Source organism: Schistocerca gregaria, chromosome 4, assembly GCF_023897955.1.
Source record: "Schistocerca gregaria isolate iqSchGreg1 chromosome 4, iqSchGreg1.2, whole genome shotgun sequence".
Lineage (NCBI taxonomy): Eukaryota > Metazoa > Arthropoda > Insecta > Orthoptera > Acrididae > Schistocerca > Schistocerca gregaria.
The window spans coordinates 761,591,069-761,617,371 of record NC_064923.1 but is presented as its reverse complement, the minus strand read 5'-3'; the positions used below and the strand labels follow the sequence as shown (position 1 = coordinate 761,617,371).

Genomic DNA, 26,303 nt, shown 5'->3' with positions numbered 1-26,303 from the left:
ACTAGTACTGTCTTTATGATGGTACCTGGATGATAAGGCACATTGACAACAGACCACGGCTGCGAGAAAGGCTTCTCCTCACAGGCAGAAGATAGTAACACGAGGAGCAGAACTCGCATACCCCTCGTGGTTGATTTTGAAACCAGCTTTTGAGCATTCAGCCAATTTTTGCACCCGTTCTATGCCTATGGCGTGATAGAGGTCAATCTCGCCATGGCCTTGGTATAGCCCTGGGTGCCGTATGTGATTCCTGAGGGATAGAGAGCATTTGAATTCCAAATAGTTACCAATATGGCTCAAGTATTTTCATAAAGTATTGATTAAGTGTGTTTGGGTTGATCCAGACTAGTAGTAGTAGTAGTAGTAGTAGTAGTTGGTGGTGGTGGTGGTGGTGGTGGTGGTGGTGGTATTTCAGTGTACTCAATCGCATTGTAGTTAGTTATTTATTTAAGAAAACAATCAGCTTGGACTAAAGAAACTTCATAAACTTCTATGTTGCCTTTGTTAAATTCATTATTCAAAATGACTGTGCAGAGTACTATGTAAAACACACAAAATGGGCCATGAGGTTTGAGGTGCCATGTCACGGATTGTGCGGTCCCTCCTGCCGAGGTTAGAGTTCTCTCTCAGGGGTGTGTGTGTGTGTGTGTGGTGTGTGTGTGTGTGTGTGTGTGTGTGTGTGTGTGTGTGTGTGTGTGTGTGTGTGTGTGTGTGGTTCTTAGCATAAGTTAGTTTAAGTAGTGTGTAAGTCGAGGGACTGACGACCTCAGCAGTTTGGTTCCTTAGGAATTCACACACATTTGAACATTTTGAACACAAAATGGGTTTTCTAGGCAGTGACTGAAAGAAATAAAGTATGATCCAGGACAAATGAGTTAAACAGATCCATTTTTGGAACCAAAATTGGTAAATTAAAAGAGATGCGTCATATAAACCTGAATTCAAATAAAGAATTATTTGTTTCTAGTGGGTCAAAAATTTTGATCCCATCCTAATTGTTTCTAGTATGCAGAGGAGTGGGTGCTGTAATAATTGCATGGTTGAACAAGCAGTAAAATTTAACTCGTAGTTTGGAATGATACAATTGCAAATTTAATGTTTTATTTTGTATTTGAAGCGAAAGTTAAAATTAAAGTACATATTTGTTGCTGATGCTGTAAAGTTAAGAATAGATAATAGCTTTCTTTTATTTATGGGTTTCGAAGTAACCCAGGACTGTCTCCGATAACAGAAAATAATGATCATGTTAATTGGTGTTTTGTATAGTTAATGTGACATTAAGTAAACAATGAACAATTGGATTGTATTTGTACTTATGTCATTTTTCCAACTCTTTGACTAGTGAAACAGAGACTCTGAGAAAGAAAATACCATTATTTAATTAACAGTAACAAGCTCTAATACAGTAATTAACCTCAAAGCTTTTCTATAGTCTGGGCTCTAATTTAAACTATAACTCTTTATTTTCTTCTCTTTTTCTATCCCTATTAACATGTTGTCTTTTTTTGAGTTGTCATTTGTTCTTTCACTATTTGAAATGTGCATATAATATGCTTACAATAATCTTTTTCTCTCGTTCTAGGTTCAAGACACGAAATACTTATAAGCGGCACTTGAAAACACGTCATGGTAAAGTTTTAACAACTTCAGGAGGTTTAATTGTTCTCTCAGAGGAGGAGTTCAAGAGTGTGAGAACATCACCTCGTTCAGTTGATTCAAATAACAAGAGCACTGCTAGGAAAAATTTGCTGAAGGGAAAAGTTCTTACTAAATTTAGTTCAAAAAAGAAAAATGTAGAGCAGGGCGGAGAAGACCGTAAAGAAAATAAATGTATTACTCACAGCTGTACAGAGGAAAATGAATCACCAAGGCATTGTGAAGTGGGAGACAATTCAGATATGGGAAAATACAGAAATTGTGAAATTGATTACTTAGAAAACAGCAGTGATTCAAATGATGATGATGAGAGGCAGCATTCAAAATACTTTCCTTTTGATGTTGTGGAAGTAGCAATGAGGCAGAGTAATATTTCATTTATGGAAGACAAATCTGATAATTCAAATGATGGAGATGACATTTCTGAAAAAGAATTTGATTCACAGAAGTCTAGAGACTGCATTAAATCGGATAGTTATTTGGAAGAATCAGTGAGCACACTGAATGTTACTGTTAAAGAAACATATGAGTCTGATGATAAAAAGGCTGAACAGTTCCAGAAAGATGCGAATAATGTGGAAAAGGCAACATTCCTTGCTGGAAATAGTAAGTGTATTGCGCAGTTGTTGCCACAGCCCCCTGCTGAACCTCTTCTTGTTACTAATAGTGTAGCACTGAGTCCAGTTTTTATAGAAACACTTTTTCCAGACGAGCAGACTGTAAGTTCTAAGCTGAAAGACAATCATTCTTCATCAAGTGTTCTTACTGTAATCAGACGACAGCACTGTGACAGCAGTGCCCAGTGGAGAAACAGATCAGAATCAAAACATTTAGCACATGAAAGCAATGAGGGCCGCACTGTAGTAGTTGTTGCAAACACTTCTTAGAAAATATAATCTTGGTTGAAGCAGTCTTGATGGCTTACAAACCTTCAGACGATGGCTGTGTTTTCAGATTTGATAGCACAAATCTTTGGGATCTTTTTTACACCTCAGTGTATTCTTGGAGAATTCTTTTGCATCACAAACGCCAATATTCTGATAAAATGCTATAGAAGGCAACAGAATATTCACATAGAATGCTCATTTGAAGAAACTATTTTTACAAAGATCTTTGAATTAAAAACAAATGCCACAATTTGTATTTGGAGCAAAATGTAGATAGATTTAAACTTTAATGGCCGTTTGAACCAAGATGATTATTACCTACATTACAAAATTTTAACTTTGTTATTAGTTCCCATAAGAAACTTGTGTATAATTTATTTAATTTAAGGTGCACTTCTGTTAATATATTAGAGTGACTTAACAAAACTTGCTGAAGTGGAAGCATCATGACAAGACGTCTACTGTTGACAAAATCAAGCTTTAGCTTTAGGTTATGTATGTTATAAGTATGTAGCATTTTAGTGCCAAAGCTATAATTTGTTTCACAAAATTTGATTAGCAGTTTTTCCTTTGTGAGTGCAAGTATGAAAATGCATTCACCTATTTACTGTTAATCACAGCACGTAACATTTTGTTAAAGTAATTTCTGTTCATTATTTAGTAATATTTCTTATATCTTTCAAGAGTTTATCCAACTCTAAACCTTCATGTTTCTTGCATACAACTGTGATTTTTGTTGTTGTGTATCACATGAAAAATATTTTGTTGAAAAAAAAGTGCATTTAAGAATTCAGCTCTGAAAGACTTTTTCATAACTTGTAGTTTGTGTAAGATGAACAAAAATATAATTTTTAAAATATTTGCATTTTTTAATATATGTGAGTAAGTTTTTAATGAAATGTTTGTATTTTGATACAAATTTAATTTTGCTTAAGAACAAACTTGAAACATAAGATTCATAATGTTTGCTTTGAATATCTTGTAAAACTTTATATGCATTTATATTACACTATTACAAGACTGACTGTTGATCGACAGCATTAAGAAAGTGATGATTATTTCAGTAATGTTCTCCTGCAATTTGAAAGGTTACAGGTAACACTAGTAACACAGATTTTGATTGAAGATTCAGAAGTAAGTTTTGGATTGTGTATTTTAATACTCTGTCATATCACATGCACTGAATGACTATACAAATGGTTTGAGATTGACTTAAAATTTTCTGCTCCATGAATAACTCGAAAACCACAACAAATACTTTTTCTGACAATGTGATGGTTATTTGTTAGACTTTTATGCAGCATTACTGTATTTTTTTATTGAAGTGTAAAGGTAGAGGTCTTCCAGAAATACCAGTTTCTAAAAATTCCATGGACTTTGTAGAAAAAATATACAAAGATAAAATTAAATAGATGATTATATATTTATGTACAATTTTTCCATATGAAATAAAGCATTTATATGATTTGTAAGCTACTTTTATGTTTATTCTCCCTCTATTAATTAGTACTGGTCAGACGTTTATCTTTCAGCCTTTTTGTAGACATTAAAGTAAAGTGAACTGCTTCTAGGTGCTTTTTTGTTTTGTTTTGTTTTGTTTTGCTTTGCAAAATAAGTGATTGTGACAAAGAAAACAAATGCTAGTGCCAATTATCAGCTTTATTTACTTTCACATTTCTGACATAAGAGAAACGGCATTTTGAGTAAAACCATTATATTTCAATGCAAATTTAATATTGTTGTTGCATTATGCTCATTAAGATATTACTTGTGCTAACACCTGTAAACTATTTCAGATGCCATGAAGTGTTTATATCATAAACATTGTTCTATGTTTATCCAGCATTATAGATTTACTGCTTTCTCACTATTTCATTAAAAATTGACATTTTGAGAACTGTCTGTAAACAGCCACCAGCCATAGGTATGGTTTACAAAGTTTTATCTGAATGAAACACGCCTGGTTTTGGATTTCTTACAAATACATCTACAGATGAATGTTACAGGTTTCGTAGTTTTTTTGCTTGGGTCTCGTTTTGTTTTGGTTATTGGTTTGCTGCACTAGGATAGCACTGTGTCGTAAAATGTATTGGAGTTTTAGTACTTATGACCTCTACCAAAGTATTTATGAGAAGCTTTTAAAGTTAGTAAAATGTGGTGAAAACTTACGTGCTGTATAATTCCAGGTGCAGAAATTGCCCTGTGAGTGCTGTTCAGTTCACTGGAAAACACCTTGCACCACACCATTCTTTGTTTAATTCCAGCATACATGATAAACATTTACAAAGTGTGGCCCAGCTTCATGTGACAACATAAACAATTTATTCAAAAATTCTTAAAAAAAAACATTTAACAGCCAAGATTGCATAAAATATTTCTTTATTTAAGATGAGCGGTTTCAACAGACAAAGCTGTCATCTTTAGATCTGTAAGAAAGTGCTTATGAGACATATTCAATGTATATGCAAAGTTGTAACATTTGATACAAAAGTTTTAGTTTGGTACTATAAAAACGGGAAGTGGACCTGTACATTTACATGCCTTAAAATATTTTTGTTGTAAAACAAGTTCATTTTACACCGAATCTCACACACATGATGTCAAGTGGATAAAAATCAGCACAATATAAAAGGTTTGACGAGTCCCATACTTCTTTACAGAGCATAGGGGTCAACACGGGAGACCCGTGCCGCCTTACTAGGCAAGGTCCTAGTGGAGGTGGTTTGCCATTGCCTTCCTCCGACCGTAATGGGGATGAATGATGATGATGAAGACGACCAACTACACCCAGTCATCTTGAGGCAGAAAAAATCCCTGAGCCCGCCGGGAATCGAACCTGGGACCCCGTGCTCGGGAAGCGAGAACACTACCACAAGCTGCAGGTTTGTCATCACTGAAATATTTAAAAACATAAAGCACCTTGTGCAAAAGGTCCTGTCCACATACGTATTGCTCACAGGTCCTTGGTACATCAAACAAACACGGTACCCAACAGCACACCTGTTTGCATATGCTGGACATATTATAAACAGTGCTCATCCACTTAAAATGGTGTATAAGGTACACCTGACTGGTACTACAGCAAAGATCACATTTGTATTGTGTGTTACAGCCACCAGATGGCTCTTAAAATTGGAACCACACAACCTATCATAAATTCTTCTCTTGAGTGGATTAGGTGTGTTCGGAATATGTCCAAGATATGTAAACAGGTGTGCTATTGTGTACCATGTTTGTATGCTGTAGCAAGCATCTGTGAGCAATGTGCATGTGTACATGGCCTTTTGCACAAGGTGTTTTATGTTTTTACACATTTTAGTGATGACAAACCTTTTACAATGTGCTGATTTCTATCTACCTGACATCCTGTGCATGAGGTGCAACGTAAAATGAACAAAAAGATTTTAAGGTATGTAAATGTACAGATCCACTTTCAGTTTTTGTAATTCCAAACTAAAACTTTTCTGTCAAATGTTACATCTTAACTTACGAGACATACTCGACATATATGCACTTTCTAACAGACCTGCAGATGACACCAATGTCTGTTGAACAGATCACTCTTCAGTGCTCTCAAAATGAGAAAATTCAAAGATGTTATAATTTTAAAGATGTTAGGTTACTGAAGGTATGTGAGTGTAGGGGAATAGTAAGATATGTCTTTGCTAATGTAATGGAATTAATTTAAGAAATGAAAAACAAGTAAAATTATTTTGCAATAATTTTTAATATGTCGCATGGCTAGCACTACACAGACTAAGGTTATATATAAACAATACCAAACACTGTGGACAGTACACAAGCACAATAAGATAAGTTTGCTATTTTCATGATAAAGCTAAGTTTGAACCTAAATAAGCAGTAGTATCAACTTCTCGTAGACCTTAAAATATCCAGCACAAATAACAAACTTCACTTTAACATATTCCATAAGCTAAACACCATGGATGTGACCATCAGTAATACATCCTGCCACTCAAACCAGCATAAAATGGCTGACTTCAGGCCAGTGCTTCATTGTATGCATAAAATCCCCCTTAGCCTCGCCCCACCAAACACCAAAAGGAAATCAGCATAATTAAATCAGTTACCACAGTAATGGATCTTATACCTCAGTTACAGATAATCTCTCCCAGAACATAGAAGCAAAAAAAAATCGCTGACAACAAATCTTTGCAACCAACAACATGTACAGCAACTGTGAAGGACACAAAATCAACAAAATATGCAGTCATACCATATATTGACCCAATTTCATCAAAACTTTCCAACCTATTCAAACAGATGTATGTCAAAATAAACTTTTCCCCCAATAACAAACTACACACTCTTCCACAGAATAGTGTCCTCCAAAATATTACAGTTCTGTTTATAGATTCCTGATCTAAGTGCCCCCAAATTCTGTATTGGCCAAACAGGTTGCAATAAGGTTGAAGGAAAACCTGTATGCCCTATGACTAAACTATTTAAGCAAATCACCATTTGCCAGCCATACTACAGAAAATAATCACACAGTAGACAGTATAGAAAGCAACCTGCAGATCTTACAGATAAGGTGGCACAATGAATCTTGTAGAGAAGACAGATTCATATACAGAACAATGCTTTACCCAACCTCATTCTGAATGAACAGTCATCCAACACCTCCTTCCCAAATAATTTCTGAGAGGTCTTCTCACCATTTAAACCAACTTGATATTCTCATAGTTCGAGATAGCCATAGTACTTTCAAAGCTGTTTCGTAAAAATATTTTTTACCCAGGTTGCATGAATGCAGTATAAACTTAGCACATAAGTTTTATCCACTTTAAAACCTTTTCATAAATGCTTTGATAGAGACATCAGACTAAATATCTAGTAAATTTTGAAAAATAATGAACAAAAAACTTTTGTCTTGCTACTGCAGCAAACTAATAACCAGTATAACACAAAGCCCCAGAAAGAAAACAACGAAACCTGTAACAATCCTCTGAAGATGGATTTGTAAGAAATCTGAAACTGTTCATGGTTTTCTGTTCATCCATTAATGCAGTTTTGCTTTGTCCAAAATCTGTTACGGTTATTTTCTTTCATGAACAGATGAATTTGTGTTATTACATCATTTTTATTTTATAACTTTAATATAAATGGACCATGGACCTTATAAACGAACCATGGACCTTGCCGTTGGTGGGGAGGCTACAGCTGGCTGTACCGCAGGTGCAACCACAATGGAGGGGCATCTGTTAATAGGCCAGACAAACGTGTGCATTTTCAGTAGTTTCAGGGGCAACAGTGGATGATGGACTGATCTGGCCTTGTAACACAAATGAAAATGGCCTTGCTGTGCTGGTACTGCAAACGGCTGAAAGCAAGGGGAAACTACACCCATAATTGTTCCCAAGGGCATGCAGCTTTACTGTATGGTTAAAAGATGATGGCATCCTCTTGGCTAAAATATTTCGGAGGTAAAATAGTCTCCCATCTGGATCTCCGGGTGGGGACTACTCAATAGGAGGTCATTATCAGGAGAAAGAAAACTGGCGTTCTATGGATCGGAGCGTGGAATGTCGGATCCCTTAATCGGGCAGGCAGGTTAGAAAATTAAAAACGGAAATTGATAGGTTAAAGTTAGATATATGAGAATTAGTGAAGTTCAGTGGCAGGAGGAACAAGACTTTTGGTCAGGTGAATACAGGGTTATAAACACAAAATCAATCAGGGGTAATGCAGGAGTAGGTATAATAATGAATAAAAAAATAGGAGTGCGGGTAAGCTACTACAAACAGCTTAGTGAACGCATTATTGTGGCCAAGATAGACAAGAAGCCCATGCCTACTATAGTAGTAAAAGTTTATATGCCAACTAGCTCAGCAGATGATGAAGAAATTGATGAAATGTATGATGAGATAAAAGAAATTATTCAGGTAGTGAAGGGAGACAAAAATTTAATAGTCATGGGTGACTGGAATTCGGGAGTAGGAAAAGGAAGAGAAGGAAACGTAGTAGGTGAATATGGAATGGGGGGAGAGAAATGAATGAGGAAGCTGTCTGGTAGAATTTTGCACAGAGCATAACTTAACCGTAGCTAACACTTGGTTCAAGAATCATAAAAGAAGGTTGTATACATGAAAGAATCCTCGAGATACTAAAAGGTATCAGATAGATTATATAATGGTAAGACAGAGATTTAGGAACCAGGTTTTAAATTGTAAGACCTTTCCAGGGGCAGATGTGGACTCTGACCACAGTCTATTGTTATGAACCGTAGACTGAAACTGAAAAAACTGCAAAAGGTGGGAATTTAAGGAGATGTTACCTGGATAAACTGAAAGAACCAGAGGTTGTACGGAGTTTCAAGGAGAGCATAAGGGAACAATTGACAGGAATGGGGGAAGGAAATACACTAGAAGAAGAATAGGTAGCTCTGAGGGATGAAGTAGTGAAGGCAGCAGAGGATCAAGTAGGTAAAAAGACGAGGGCTAGTAGAAATCCTTGGGTAACAGAAGAAATATTGAATTTAATTGATGACAGGAGAAAATGTAAAAATGCAGTAAATGAAGCAGGGAAAAAGGAATACAAACGTCTCAAGAAGGATGTAGAGGCTTATCTCACTAAGGGTAAGATAGATACTGCCTACAGGAAAATTAGAGAGACCTTTGGAGAAAACAGAACCACTTGTATGAATATCAAGAGCTCAGATGGAAACCCAGTTCTAAGCAAAGAAGGGAAAGCAGAAAGGTGGAAGGAGTATATAGAGAGTCTATACAAGGGTGATGTACTGGAGGACAATATTATGGAAATGGAAGAGAATGTAGATGAAGGTGAAATGGAAGATACGATACTGCGTGAAGAGTTTGACAGAGCACCGAAAGACCTGAGTCGAAACAAGGCCACGGGAGTAGACAATATTCCATTAGAACTACTGACAACCTTGGGAGAGCCAGTCGTGACAAAACTCTACCATCTGGTGAGCAAGATGTATGAGACGGGCGAAATAACCTCAGACTTCAAGAAGAATATAATAATTCCAATCCCAAAGAAAGCAGGTGTTGATAGATGTGAAAATTACCGAACTATCAGTTTAATAAGTCACAGCTGCAAAATACTAATACAAATTCTTTACAGATGAATGGAAAAACTGGTAGAAGCCGACCTCGGGGAAGATCAGTTTGGATTCCGTAGAAATGTTGGAACACGCAAGGCAATACTTACCCTACGGCTTATCTTAGAAGAAAGATTAAGGAAAGGCAAACCTATGTTTCTAGCATTTGTGGAATTAGAGAAAGCTTTTGAAGTGTTGATTGGAATACTCTCTTTCAAATTTTAAAGGTGGCAGGGATAAAATACAGGCAGCGAAAGGCTATTTACAATTTATACAGAAACCAGATGGCAGGTATAAGAGTTGAGGGGCATGAAAGGGAAGCAATGGTTGGGAAGGGAGTGAGACAGGGTTGTAGCCTCTCCCCGATGTTCTTCAATCTGAATATTGAGCAAGATGTAAAGGAAACAAAAGAAAAATTTGGAGTAGGTATTAAAGTCCATGGAGAAGAAATAAAAACTTTGAGGTTCGCCGATGACATTGTAATTCTGTCAGAGACGACAAAGGACTTGGAAGAGCAGTTGAACAGAATGGACAGTGTCTTGAAAGGAGGATATAAGATGAACATCATCAAAAGCAAAATGAGGATAATGGAATGTAGTCAAATTAAATTGTGTGATGCTGAGGGAATTAGATTAGGAAATGAAACACTTAAAGTAGTAAAGGAGTTTTGCTATTTGGGGAGCAAAATAAGTGATGGTGGTCGAAGTAGAGAGGACATAAAATGTAGACTGGAAATGGCAAGGAAAGCATTTCTGAAGACGAGAAATTTGTTAACAACGAGTATTGATTTAAGTGTCAGGAAGTCGTATCTGAAAGTATTTGTATGGAGTGTAGCCATGTATGGATGTGAAACATGGACGATAACTAGTTTGGACAAGAAGAGAACAGAAGCTTTCGAAATGTGGTGCTACAGAAGAATGCTACTGAGATGGGTAGATCACATAACTGATGAGGAGGTACTGAATAGGATTGGGGAGCAGAGAAGTTTGTGGCACAACTTGACTAGAAGAAGAGATCGGTTGGTAGGACATGTTCTGAGGCATCAAGGGGTCACGAATTTAGTATTGGAGGGCAACGTGGAGGGTAAAAATCGTAGAGGGAGACCAAGACATGAACACAATAAGCAGATTCAGAAGGATGTAGGTTGCATTAGCTACTGGGAGATGAAGAAACTTGCACAGGATAGAGTAGCATGGAGAGCTGCATCAAACCAGTCTCAGGACTGAAGACCACAACAACAACAACAACAACAACAACAACAACTTGTTCTGAAATAATACCCTGCATGGTTTCAATTTGAGTGTGTCATGTTTTAATGCCTGAACACTTGATGACATCAAAAGTGGTGGTGGTGGTGGCTGAAATTTGAATTTTGTTCCATGTGATGCAGGAGCCAAACACATCAGAATGCCCACTACTGCTAAAAAAATTAAGAAATTAGTAATTTTGAGTGCAACTGATTGAAGTGTGCCTCATTGAGACTCAGCTTGAAATATTCACCCTCTAAAAACAAACAAGAAAATATGCTCTGTATCATTATAGGATTGTTGCAGTTGGTGTTGTTGTTATCTTCAGTCTGAAGGCTGGTTTGACGCAGGTCTACGTGCTACTCTGTCCTGTGCAAGTCTCATCATCTCTGAATAACTATTGCAACATACAATCTTCTGAATCTCCTTACTGTATTCATCTCTGGTCTCCATCTGTGATTTTTACCCCAAACACTTCCTTCCATTATTAAATAGGTGATCCCTTGATGTCTCAAAATGTGTCTTATCAACCGATCCCTTCTTTTAGTCAAGATTTGGCACAAATTTCTTGTCTCCCCAATTCTATTCAGCACCTTCTCATTAGCTACGCGATCTACCCATCTAATCTTCAATGTTCTTCTGTAGCATTACATTTCAAAAGCTTATCTTCTCTTTTTGTCTAAACTTTATTGTCAATGTTTCACTACCACACATGGCTAACTCTGGACAAATACCTTCAGAAAAGAATTCCCAACACTAAAGGCCGTATTCCTTTTTCTTCTTCAGAAATACTTTTCTTGCCATTGACAATCTATATTTTATATCCTCTCTACTTCGGCCATCATCTGTTATTTTGCTGCCCAAATAGCAAAACTCACCTCCTATGATGTAATTCAACTACATTCCATTAATCTTGTTTTGCTTTTGTTGATTTTCATCTTATAGCCTCCTTTGAAGACACTGTCCATTCCATTCAGCTGCTCTTCCAAGTCCTTTGCTGTCTCTGACAATTACAATTTCATCAGAAAACCTGAAAGTTGTTATTTCTTTTCCCTGAACTTTAATTCCTGTACAGATTGAATAACATTGGGGATAGGTTACAACTCTGTGTCTCACTCCCTCCTCAACTAGTGCTACCCTTTCATTTTCCTCAACTCCTCTTACTGCCGTCTGGTTTCTGTACAATTTGTAAATAGCATTTTGCTCCCTGTATATTACCCCTGTTACCTTCAGAATTTCAAAGAGAGTGTTTCAGTCTAGTCAACATTGTCAAAAGCTTTCTGTAAGTCTACAAATAAATATAGGTTTGTCTTTCTGTACCTATCTTCTGAGATTGGTTATAGGGTCAGTATGCCTTGTGTGTTTCTCCATTTCTGTGGGGTCCAAACTGATCTTCCCTGAGGATGGCCTCTACCAGTTTTTTGATCCTTCTGTGCAGAATTTGTGTTAGTATTTTGCAACCATGCCTTATTAAACTGATAGTTCAATAATTTTTGCAACTGTCAGCAACATCTTTATTTGGAATTGCAATTATTACATTCTTCTTGAAGTGAGGGTATTTTGCATCTCTCATATATCTTGCACACCAGATGGAAGAGTTTTGTCATGGCTGACTCTTGCAAGGCTGTCAGTTGTTCTGATGGAATATCATCTACTCCTTCTACCTTGTTTTGACTTAGAACTTTTAGAGCTCTGTCAAATTCTTCTCGCAGTATCGTAGCTCCCTTTCTCATCTCCATCTGCTTCCATATCCCTTTCTATAATATATCCTTCAAGTTTGTTTCCCTTGTATAGGCCCTCTATATACTTCTTCCACCTTTCAGTTTCCCCTTGTTTTCTTAGGACTGGTTTCACATATGAGCTCATGATGCTTATACAGATGCTTCTCTTTTCCACAGGTGCCTCTTCAATGTTCCTATAGCTAGTTGCATATAAACATGTACTACTGTGGTAGGTGTGGGCTTTGTGTCTTTCTTTGATACAATAATGCATTCGATATGCTGTTCATAGAGGCTTATCTGCATTCCTATATTTTCATTCATTCTTAAAGCTACTGCGGTGTTATTTGACTTTGTATTTGTAACTCTGTATTCACCTGACCACAGGTCCTGCTCCTTCTGCCACCAAACTCCACTAATTCCCACTATATCTAACTTCGACTGATCCATTTCTCTTTGTAAATTTTCTAACTTACCTGCCCGATTGGGAGCCCTAAAATTCCACACTCTGGTCCATAGTGTGCCAGTTTTGTTTCTCCTGATGACAACATCTTTCTGAGCAGTCTCCACCCAGAGATCCAAATGGGGGACTATTTTGCTTCCTGGATATTTCACCCAAGAGGAAGCCATCATCATACAATAGAGCTGCATGCCCTCGGGGAAACATTATGGTGCTAGTTTCCCCTTGGTTCCCCAGTGGTTCATAGTACCAGCAAAGCAAGGTCACTTTGGGTGATGTTACAAGGCCAGATCAGTCAATCATCCAGAATATTGCCCCTGCCTCTTCAGGAACCACACATTTGTCTGGCCTTTAAACAGATACTCCTACATTGTGGCTGCAGCTATGGGACAGCTGTATGTATGTCTGAGACACGCAAGTCACCCCACCAACAACAAGGTCCATAGTTCATGGGGGGTGTTACAGATATGAAAAGGGCACTTAAAGTCATTGGCATATTTGACAGACTGATGAGCAAATGTGTGACAGCAGAATTTGGGTCGAATCCCAGTTTTGGCAGTTCTTTTTTTCCTATTTATTGCATTAATTTGTTCAAACTACAGAACCCATGGCATTAATGTAATGAACACTTCACGGTACATAATAAGATTTTTTTGTGGCCCAGAGAAGGGCATATCATGAGGCTTCTTTAGCGTTTAATATCCTCTCCTAAGACCTTTCACTTGTACGATATCTGCATCCTGCGAAGAACGGAGTCCGAGGTGAGTAATAAATCTTTCTTTTCCTACCACCTCAGTCCAGGCATCTACAGCTATGTTCCAGTGGGTATTGTGTATTCTTTGTTTGGTGCCAGGACAGTTATCCCAGACAGTTTGTTTTGTCTCCACCCATACCTTTTTACTGGGGCTGTGGTCTTGTACAGGGGTTCTGTTGAGGAGAGAGATCTTATTTTGTTATGCAAACCATTCCTGCACCATAGTTGACATGTGTATAGAAGACTGTCCAGTTGGTTGGATCAATTTCTCAGAGTATAGTTGTCATATGATGGGATCATAACATTATCCATACTTTGAGGATACTAGGCTCATTAAGTTGGCCAATTATCTTGTGGAGCAGTTCAAATCCACAGAAACACATCCAGCCCCAAACTGCCAAGTCACATGGCCATTGTGACATGACTTGTGGATGTATTTTGGGTTGAAGCAGACATTGTGCACCCCTTATACTTGTATTATACCATCATTTGCTGTGAGAAATAGTGATTTGCCAGAAAGCATCACATTCTGTGAGTTACAACAGATATTTTTCTCAGCAAATGCTAATTGGTAGACTCAGAGATTTTCATGTAGATTCTCCTCGATGGCCGCATTTTTGTTTTATAGTCCACCCTCCTGCAGCTACAAGTGAACCTTTTCAACCAACAAAGTAAATGCGATACAATGTGGAGGGAGGGGGAGGAGGGGAAGCAATTGTTGCACAATGGTGACAATCACTATGAAATTTTAAAGGCAGTCCCTTCTTGACTAGGCAGACTAAATAATCCCTTTGTACACTTCATTGAGCTGATTAACACAGTAATTTACACCAATGAAAGAAGCCATTTGAAGAATATTAATGCATTTTGAATATATCTGAAGAAAGATTACCATGTTTTACTACATGCAGATACAATAGCATGGCTTTGTGGGTTACTGAAGACTGCCCATGTTATATGAATCAAGAGGGTACCGCTTTTGGTGGGGTGTGTCATTGTGGCTGTGTAGTGACGGGACACTTCATTGTGATGACTAACACGTACAGAATGTCACTAGAAGAGAACTGAAAACTACTGAGTAGTCGAGATTCGTGGGATGACAGAGTTCGCTGGAAAGTCTGTGGGGGTGAGAACCATCTTGCTTTGGCAGAAGTCTTAAGTTTTTTCTGGTGCAGTTTAGCTGTCTATGACAGGAAAGCACCTAAGAGTATGTCGGTGCAGGCAGCAGGCAACTTCGAGTCAGCACCAGCAATCTCCAGTAGCAGTTGTGGGCAGATGGTGAATACATCTACAGTCCACAGCAGCAGTCAGAGAGCAGCTTTGTTGGGAAAAATAATAAGTGTTAGACCTAGTAATGGTGAGTGTAGTAAAATCAATGAATTGGCACGGAAATGTGAAATTCTCCAAAGGTTAGGGAGTTGTAATCATAAGCCAAAACATTTTCCCACATTTAAAAATGAGCGAATGGTACACACTACCATTTTTATGAATACTCTGAAGATGTGCTATCATCCAGATGCAAGAGAAGGAAGAAAGTAAGCCTTAGCATAGGACATTTGGGAGGTGTAACCTTGGGAGTGCTGCATGCTAAAGAGCAGCACAAAAATGCTCCTATCGGAGCACAAAAAAGGCACATAAGCCACTGCTTAAAACACTCTGACTGAAAACTGGGATATGAGCAGACTCATTCTATCTTCTTCAGAATATTTAAAAAAATTCTCAAAAATTTTGGCATGTGAGCATTTTTGCACTCTTTATAACATGCAACTCAACCCTCACTCCCACAAGCTGCCCATACTGTAACTGTCCAAAAATGTATGTTAGCAGACAGTATAATATCCCCTAGTAACAATCCTTATAACTTCCCTTTAATAATGTTGCCAAAGAAATTGGATGTGAGTGGACAACAAAAGTGGAGAGTGGTAGTAGACTACAAAAAGTTAAATGTATTGACAAAATACCAGACAGCTTAGAAAAGCAAAATACTTTTTCGTGTTGGACCTGACAAAAGGATACTACCAAGTGCTTATTGTCAAAAAAGATCATGAGAAAACCATGTTTAGCACACCCACAGGTCACTTTGAATATAATAAAATGGCCATGGGACTAAAGACTGCATTATCCACATTCCAAAGACTGATGAACACTGTATTGACAGGGATACAGAGTAACCAAATTTTCATATATTTAGATGATAAAGTCATCATGGGAACTTTGAGGAACATAATGCTTGATTAGAGGCAGTGTTTGAACAACTGACACAAAACACTTCAAAGCTGCAGATAGACAGCACTTGGTCACAACAGTCAAGATTAGGTATTTTGTGTATGATAAATTTATTAACAGGCATAACAATGTTTCATTCTGGCAGCATAATAATTCTGTAAATATTAGCAGTTGCAGTTTACTGTAATGTAATCACCTATTATGACAATCTCCTTACAAATGACCTGGGTAGTAAGTATTATATTCAAATGTTTTATGTTTTTTATGTTATACTTTTTGACATGTTCCACACCCACAAGAATCTTCTCAATTTTGCTCTATGGAAGTAAAACTGAATCTAATCTAATCTAATAGATAAGTGCAAATTTCTGAGAAAAGAAATCACTTTTTTGTGTCGCATGTTGACGGCCAAGGGACTTCAGCTGGATCCATCCAAAGTGGAAGCCATCAGGAAATACCCACAACCTCAAACGACAACACAGCTGAAAGCATATTTAGTCCTGGTGGGGTACTACCAGCATTTTTTAAGCAACTACATTGAGACAGCCAAACCGTTGTATGAACTGTTGAAGAAGGGAATTCCGTATAGCTTGGGGATTTAACAGAAAGGAGCTTTCCAACAGTTAAAGGAGAAAACAATTAGTCCACCTATGGCAGATATGATACGCGAATTGGGATGGAAGTCATTACAGCAAAGATGTTTTTCGTCGTGGCGAGATCTTTTTACGAAATTTCAGTCACCAACTTTCTGTTCCGAATGCGAAAATATTTTGTTGAGCCCAACCTACATAGGTAGGAATGATAATCAAAATAAAATAATAGAAATCAGAGCTCGAACAGAAAGGTTTAGGTGTTCGTTTTTCCCTCGCGCTGTTAGGGAGTGGAATGGCAGAGATATAGTATGATTGTGGTCCAATGAACCCTCTGCCAAGCACTTAAATGTGAATTGCAGAGTAGTCATGTAGATGTATATTACAGTACCCAGATTTTGAACAAGAGCATATAGTGACCACAGACGCAAGCCTATACGCTATCGGTTCTGTACTCAGTCAAGGACCAATTGGCAAGGATCTACCAGTAGCCTTTTTATACCAAACACTCAACAAAGCTGAACAAAATTACAGCACAGTGGAGAGAGAACTACTTGGGCCATGAAGTGTGCTCCCTGCCGCCGTTGGATAAGCAGCTGCAGCAGCAAGTCTTATACTCTTAGCTCACTTATTTGTTACATAGTTTAATTCTTAATTTCTTTGCATGTTTTTGTTATTTGCATTGTTTAATTCACAAATTTCAGGCGTATTACAGTATTTGAGAGTTGTAGCATCGCGTTTTAGTACCTGAATAGTATAAAATCGTGTAGTCTCCTTCTGCCGCCGAGCAGTGTGTCAGCAGTGCGCAAGTAGCAGCATTACTGCATTTACTAGGCAATCTTGTATTTTAATAATTGTTTCAATTTTGTGTCGAATTGTTTGTGCTCTCTGTAGATTAATTCAAACATTCTTTGCACAACAGTTTTTAGCATGGATAGGGACTGCAACTGCTGTGTTCGGATGCAGGCTGAGTTGGCATCCCTTCGCTCCCGGCTTCAGGCAGTGTTGGCTTCGGTCACACAGCTTGAGGCTGTTGCCAGTGGGCATCACTGTGGGGGTCTGGATGGTGGTTTGTTGGGGATGGCCAGCTCGTCCCTCGCAGCCCCCGATCAGGCTACGACGGTGGCTGCCCAGGATACTGCCCACATTGAGGCTGATCCCTCACCTGCGGTAGAGTGGGAGGTCGTCTCAAGGTGTGGCAGGGGGCGAAAGACATTCCAGAGGGCTGATCCAGTTTGTCTGACGAACCGGCTTCAGGCTCTGTCTCAGGCTGATACTGATCTTCGGCTGGACATGGCTGCTTGTCCTGTTCCAGAGGTTGCCCCTCAGTCTGCAAGATCCGGGCGGTCACAGAGGGTGGGCTTACTGGTTAGTTGGGAGCTCCAACATCAGGCATGTAATGGGGCCCCTTAGGGATATGGCAGCAAGAGAGGGGAAGAAAGCCAATGTACACTCCGTGTGCATACCGGGGGGACTCATTCCAGATGTAGAAAGGGCCTTCCGGATGTCATGAAGGTTACAGGGTGCACCCATCTGCAGGTGGTCGCTCATGTTGGCACCAATGATGTGTGTCGTTATGGATCGGAGGAAATCCTCTCTGGCTTCTGGCGGCTATCTGATTTGGTGAAGACTGCCAGTCTCGCCAGTGGGATGAAAGCAGAGCTCACCATCTGCAGCATCGTCGGCAGGACTGACTGCGGACCTTTGGTACAGAGCCGAGTGGAGGGTCTGAATCAGAGGCTGAGATGGTTCTGCGACCGTGTGGGCTGCACATTCCACGACTTGCGCCATAGGGTGGTGGGGTTTCGGGTTCCACTGGATATGTCAGGAGTCCACTACACGCACCAAGCGGCTACACGGGTAGCACGGGTTGTGTGGCATGGACTGGGCATTTTTTTAGGTTAGATGGCCTTGGGCAAGTACAGAAAGGGCAGCAGCCTCAAAGGGTGCGGGGCAAAGTCAGGACATGCGGGGGCCAAGCAGCAATCAGTATTGTAATTGTAAACTGTCGAAGCTGCATTGGTAAAGTACTGGAACTTCAAGCGCTGATAGAAAGCACTAAAGCTGAAATTTTTACAAAGGCACAGATGGTGTTTAGAAAGGATAGATTGCATGCAACCGACCTCCCGACTCAGCAGCATTAGTGGCAGAACAACTGAGAGAAAATTTGGAATACATTTCACATAAATTTTCTCAGCATGTTATAGTCTTAGGTGGAGATTTCAATTTACCAGATATAGACTGGGACACTCAGATGTTTGGGACGGGTGGTATGGACAGAGCATCGAGTGACATTATACTGAGTGCATTATCCGAAAATTACCTCGAGCAATTAAACAGGGAACCGACTCATGGAGATAACACCTTGGACCTACTGATAACAGACAGACCCGAACTTTTCAACTCTCTAAGTGCAGAACATGGAATCAGTGATGATAAGGCCATTGCAGCATCCCTGAATATGGAAGTTAATAGGAATATAAAAAAAGGGAGGAAGGTTTATCTGTTTAGCAAGAGTAATAGAACGCAGATTTCAGACTGCCTAACAGAGCAAACGAAAATTTCTGTGCCGACACTGACTATGTTGAGTGAAAAAGTTCAAGGCAATTGTAAAATGCATTTTAGACAGGTATGTGCCGAGTAAAACTGTGAGGCATGGGAAAAACCCACCGTGGTTCAACAACAAAGTTAGGAAACTATTGGAAAAGCAAAGAGAGCTTCACTCTAAGTGTAAACGCAGCCAAAACCTCTCAGACAAACAGAACCTAAACGATGTGAAAGTTAGCGTAAGGAGGGCTATGCATGAAGCATTCAGTGAATTCGAAAGAAAATTCTATATACCGACTTGACAGAAAATCCTAGGAAGTTCTGGTCTTACGTTATATCAGTAATTGGCTCGAAACAGCATATCGAGACCCGCCAGGATGCTGATGGCATTGAAACAGAGGATGACACGTGTAAAGCTGAAATACTAAACACCTTTTTCCAAAGCTTTTTCGCAAAGGATGACCGCACTGCAGTTCCTTCTCTAAATCCTCGCACAAATGAAAAAATTACTGACATCGAAATAAGTGTCCAAGGAATACAAGGAATAGAAAAGCAGCTGGAATCACTCAACAGAGGAAAGTCCACTGGAACTGACGGGATACCAATTCGATTCTACACAGAGTATGCGAAAGAACTTGCCCCACTTCTAACAGCTGTGTACCGCAAGTCTCTAGAGGAACAGAAGGTTCCAAATGATTGGAAAAGAGCACAGGTAGTCCCAGTCTTCAAGAAGGGTCATTGAGCAGATGCGCAAAACTATAGACCTTTATCTCTGATGTCGATATGTTGTAGAATTTTAGAACATGTTTTTTGCTCGCATATCATGTCGTTTTTGGAAACCCAGAATCCACTCTGTAGGAATCAACATGGATTCCGGAAACAGCGATCGTGTAAGACCCAACTCACCTTATTTGTTCATGAGACCCAGAAAATATTAGATACAGGCTCCCAGGTAGATGCTATTTTCCTTGACTTCTGGAAGGTGTTTGATACAGTTCCGCACTGTCGCCTGATAAACAAAGTAAGAGCCTACGGACTATCAGACCAGCTGTATGGCTGGATTGAAGACTTTTTAGTAAACAGAACACAGCATGTTGTTATCAACGGAGAGACGTCTATAGACATTAAAGTAACCTCTGGCGTGCCACAGGGGAGTGTAATGGGACCATTGCTTTTCACAATACATATAAGTGACTTAGTAGATAGTGTTGGAAGTTCCATGCGGCTTTTCGTGGATGATGCTGTGGTATACAGAGAAGTTGCAGCATTAGAAAATTGTAGCGAAATGCAGGAAGATCTGCAGTGGTAGGCACTTGGAGCAGGGAGTGGCAACTGACCCTTAACATAGACAAATGTAATGTATTGCAAATACATAGAAAGAAGGATCCTTTATTGTATGATTATATGATAGCGGAACAAACACTGGTTGCAGTTACTTCTGTAAAATATCTGGGAGTATGTGTGCGGAACGATTTGAAGTGGAATCATCATATAAAATCAATTGTTGGTAAGGCGGGTACCAGGTTGAGATTCATTGGGAGAGTCCTTAGAAAATGTAGTCCATCAACAAAGGAGGTGGCTTACAAAACACTTGTTCAACCTGTACTTGAGTATTGCTCATCAGTGTGAAATCTGTACCAGATCGGGTTGATGGAGGAGACAGAGAAGATCCAAAGAAGAGCGACGCATTTTGACACAGGGTTATTTGGTAACTGTGATAGTGTTAAGGAGATGTTTAGCAAACTCAAGTGGCAGACTCTGCAAGAGAGGGGTTCTACATCGCGGTGTAGATTGCTGTCCATGTTTTGAAAGGGTGCGTTTCTGGATGAGGTATTGAATATATTGCTTAACCCTACTTATACGTCCCAAGGAGATCACGAATGTAAAATTTGAGAGATTCGAGCGCGCACGGAGGCTTTCAGACAGTCGTTCTTCCCATGAACCATACGCGACTGTAACAGAAAAGGGAGGTAATGACAGTGGCACGTAAAGTGCCTTCCACCACACACCATTGGGTGGCTTGCAGAGTATAAATGTAGATGTAGATGTAGATTTAGAAGTACTTCAGACCTTATCGTTTGGAAGACATTTCAAGATAGTGACAGATCAGAAGCCATTCACATGGCTCAGTAGCATCTCTGATCCTTCTTCCCACTGATAAAGTTTAGACTGAAATTAGAAGAACATAACTTCCAGATTTTGTACAAAGAAAGCAAACAAAATAAGGCTGCAGACTTCACATGAAGCAGAGAGTGACAAAGCGACTAGAGCAATGGGAAGCACCATGAGTGGAGAAGATAACACTGTAGACACAGGCAGTGCGACAGACACAACAACCCAGGCCACCAGTGATGACTCACAGATAAGGCGAGGAGACAGCAGTGCCATCTGACTGTCAGAAACTCTGGCAGGGGAGCCGCGAAAAGGAGTAAACAAGGCCGATGTAAGTAATGAGGAGAAGCTAGTGATAATGAAGCAAATATACATCTCCAATTGGAAGACACCAGGGTATGGGTAGAAAATATGAGAGGGTAAAGCAATATTGTAGCTGGCTGAGAATGAAGGCAGACATAGCGACATTTATTCATGAATGTGAAAGTTGCCTGAAAAATAAAATTACACAGACGAAGACTAAGCAACCATTAGAGATAACATGCACTCCAGAATTTATATTTGAGAGATGTGATGTGGACATAGTGGGTCCATTGCCACAGTCACAGGCTGGTAACAAGTACCTTTTGACATTTCAGGATTCCCTGACAAAATTCATTGTGGCAGAGCCACTGGACAAACAGATACCATTGTGAGGAAGTTAGTAGAGAACATTATACTAAAATTCCGTATACCAATCACACTGCTGAGTGATGTGAGCTGTAATTTTGTGAGCAGCACAATGAAACATGTATGCAAACTGTTAAGAACTGGGAGGCTGCAAACAATGAGCTATGACTTGCAAACAAATGGAGCTCTGGAGCAAACACAAAGAACATTAACAGAAATGCTAAGACATTACGTAAACAGAGATCAAACTGACTGGGAAACGTACGTACCATTTATAACATCTGCATTCAATACAACCCCCATAGTGCTACAGGATATACGCTGTTTGAATTATTATTCACGAGAAAATGCAACCTACCAGGACTTTTGCAAAAGAAACTGGCAAATGTTATCTATAACTACCATGATTACATCACAAAGATATGCCAGAGGATTCAATTGTTACACCAAGAGGCCTGGGCAGCCACACAAGAAAGTAAAGAAAGGAATAAGATTCAGTAAGATAGAATGCAAAATCCAAAGACATTTAAGGTTAAAGACTTAGTGTTATTGTATAATGAGAGTTTTCAAAGGGGCAGATTGAGGAAATGAGACAGCCAATGGAGAGGACCCTATCAAGTGGTTGCTGTGAATGGACCAAATGTGATAATTAGGATAAAGGGACAGAAATGTAAGAAGGTATATGCAAATAGGCTGAAGGAATTTTTCTAATTACAATTGGCAGGAGTATGAGACTTGTGGGGATGGATAATCATTGGCAGTATGGTAACCAGCATAGTGCGACAAACAGAGATAGTGAGGGACATATGGTCACAATGATTTTAGTCTGCACCTGGGATTTATTATGACAACCAAAGAAAAGTTTGTTTGTACAGTACTACTTGGCATATAGTGACGTATTTTAACTTGAAGGACATATATGATAAGTTTGACAAGACCTGCCAAGCCACCAAGCTAGCAGTGTAAACCTGCATAACAAGATTACATACAGTAGATGTGGCCACAGTTGAGTGTGAACATGTGCACCAAGCCATAAAGTGGCATGTACAAAAAATAAGTAGAGTGAAAGAATTGATAGGGCAGTTAGCGAGATATGAAACCATCAGATGGAAAAGAGAAATTTTAAAAGATTTTGTTTAGCACTTTAGATGAGAAGGATGTGTCATTTTTCAAGGCTAACCTAGATGGTCTGGAGGAACAATAAGGGAATTACTAAGGCTGTCCAAGGACCAAGTGACTAGTTAAGGCCTCCCTAGTGAGTTTTAATCAGACAGTCAATGTGGTCGTGAAGCATGAGAAAATAATCACTGAAGGAATTCAAAAGATAAGTAAACATGTGGAAGATTATGAAAATAGTACATCTGAAAAGTTACAGCAAGCCTTAATTCTGATAATGGTGACTGAACAGTTTGTACAATTCACAGCAATGTGAATGTGGAAAGGGAATATGATTTGCTAAATATGGTCATAGTGAATACACAGAAAGGGTTGTTAGAGCCTTAATTAATAAACCCAGTACAGGTAGTGTGATACCCAGAGTTAATGAAAGATGATATGAAAGACAAGAGGTTCCCCATTGCGCTAACTGAGGGCCAGGTTTACCAACTGACACGTGTTGTGGATTTAGATTATTTTTTGCCGGCAGTACTTTAAGCTATGTTCTAAATGTACCACTAGTGGATAGCAATGAGTTTACTACATATAAGTTATGGTCATTACCTGCAGAAGTTGATGCAGCTAAGAGATTGTTTACATATATTACTCCCACAACAAAATTCTTAATAATCGACAAAGCCAAAAGGCAGTACACTCATCTGTCTCTTAAGCAATAAAATGTAAACGCATTAATAATAAGCATAATATATGTAAGCAGAGTTTTGCACTTACATCTACCTACGATCATGAGAGGTGCGAAGCATGAATGCTGCAGCCGGTTCAAAAGGTACCTAAGGATTGCAATAAAAAATACATAATTCTGAACAAAAGTATCTGGATGCAGATACAGGAGAATGAATGGTTATTCATGGCTCCCAAGGATGAAGGATTAACCATTTTGTGTAATGAGTTATAGCTGACCGATGTCATAGTATGCGGTACCAGCAAGTTAAAATGGAAAATGTAAGGGCTATGGAGCTCAGATTATGCTGCAAACAGAGTGTATGCTATGGACCAGTATAAGTAATGTAAATACAGTACCTGCCTTAAACATAGAAGCAGACTGTTGTATTACAGAAGATGAAAAACAAAACATCAGAAATACCTGTAATCTTACCTTTAGAGCTTGTAGTTTGTCAGCTGCAGGGCATAAGATTGATGAGTTGCAAGATGAAATTAATCATTAGCAAAGAGTGACCTTCAAGCGATGGTCAATGAGTGAGTATTCCACCCGGGGATACTCAGGATCCACTATATTATGTATAATTATAATTTTGTGTTGCCTGTGTGTTTATTGCAGATGTTGTAAGACTTATGGTAAGAAATTGTGTCAAATAGCCAGTACAGATTCTTGTACTAGGATTTGTGTAACAAATTCCATTGTTAATGAATTTGCCCCAGACACAAGTTTCAGACATAGCCCAACTTGGCAAACTGATTTGAACTGTGAGGAGAATGAGCTGGGCTCTTACAACACTAGGTTAATCCAGTATCCTGCATAAGGTGAACAATGACTAAGAAGGGCTACTCATTGTCTGCCAAGGAGGATTAGGGAGAATGATTCCCTCACCCCTATACCAGATTCCCCACAATTACGCACCGATAAATGATAAATTCCCAGCACAAACTGGACAATGATGTTTGCAGCATTAAAGTGCTGAATTATTTTATAAATTTGCAACTATGTTTTAAATGAAAAATAAGACCAGCTATACTTCTAATGATGTAAAAATGTATGTAATGTTGCCTAATCCTGTTGACAATGGAAAAACTGAATGATCACATGTAACAAAGTATATCATGTTGCATAATTCTGCTGACAGTACAGAATGAATATAAGAAATGGAACCAGTGATCTGATGGCACTACTGATGATGCAAACAGAGAATTTTACAGTCCCTGAGGACAGGTTCTAAAAAATTTTTTCAGGTGGGTGGGAGGTGTCAAGAAATCCACTAATAAGAGATGGAATATGGCATTAAATTCAAAGTTCCAAGCAAGGGAGGAAGACAGTGGAGGAGTTGTCACAGTGTGGCATTTATATAGTGACAGACTGGCGGCAGTAGGTACACAGGCTGAGTGCACGTCGAAACAGCCTCTGGTCAGCCAGCACATGCCGAGCTCACGTACAGCAACTCATGACAGTGGCACAAGCGCGTCGTGAGTCTTCCATGTGTGGTAATGTACACTCCTCATTGGCTATGAGTGTCAGAGGGAATGTTCTAGAAACACGATGAGAGTTATAAAAAGGGGGGGTTGCAGTTGGTAGTTATGTGGGATGCTATCCCTGTGCTGGGCAGAAGAGTTAGGGTCATGTCGGGATCGAGATAATACTGAGAAGACAGTCCCAGAACCACGAGATAGAAGGCAGTTGACAGAGTTACGTGAAGCTGCACATCATAACATTGTGCATTGAATAGAAGAAGCTAAAGTCAGTAGTGCCAGAAGTTAACTTCCAATGAACTATATTAGTCTGAGATCGATTAGACCTGAGTTTCCTTGTGCTGTACACCGAGTTCTGTGTCCCTGGACACCCTCTTTAGCTTGTAAATTCTTTACAGGGTGGAGTTCTGCAAGCTGCTTACATGAAATTCACCTATTGATTACATCAATCGAGGTAAGCCCTTGTAATTATAACTTGTCCTCCTCGCTCCCTCTCAGGAGGGCTCCTAATTGTGGTGTGTAACATGGTATTGTGTAACATAATTATGATGGTGCGTGAGGAACAGTGTGCTGTAATCAAATTTCGAATTCAAAGTTGTTATTCACACATGGACCTCCCTCTTCTTCAGCATGACACTGGCAGACCACACACTAGTACTGAAACATTTGCAACAATCCGATGCCTTGGTTTCACTGTCACTGATCATCCTCGATACAATCCCAACTTGGCATCATTCTATGTTTATTCATTTCCAAAACTTACAGAATACATTTGATGAAGTGGTACAGGCAGAGGTGAGGTTGTAGGTCCATGAATGAAGTCAATCATTCTACAGTGAAAGTATCGATATACTCATATCTTGGGAGAAATGTGTTCATCACCAGTTTGACTATGTTCAGAAATAAATATGGAGATGTGATGAGAAATGATGTAGAATGTTAATAATATTTGCTTAAGAGTTGTCACACAAAAATTTGATGGAATTTCTTTTCAGCACACTCTCATAGAACTGCATTCATCACACTGTAATCACC

At 39.1% G+C, this 26,303-nt stretch overlaps 1 protein-coding gene across 4 annotated transcripts in view; it reads left to right on the top strand.

Annotated features, from left to right (window-relative positions):
* The window catches only part of LOC126267155 (zinc finger protein 84-like), a 64,818-nt gene extending 60,803 nt beyond the window's left edge, over window positions 1–4,015 (top strand). For all 4 annotated transcript variants that reach the window (XM_049972095.1, XM_049972096.1, XM_049972097.1 and 1 more), the window contains exon 9: window positions 1,583–4,015. In XM_049972095.1, coding sequence (XP_049828052.1) covers window positions 1,583–2,543 — 961 coding nt within the window. In that variant the 3' untranslated portion in view covers window positions 2,544–4,015. The remainder of the gene's footprint in view (window positions 1–1,582) is intronic.
* Window positions 4,016–26,303: the final 22,288 nt, after the last annotated feature.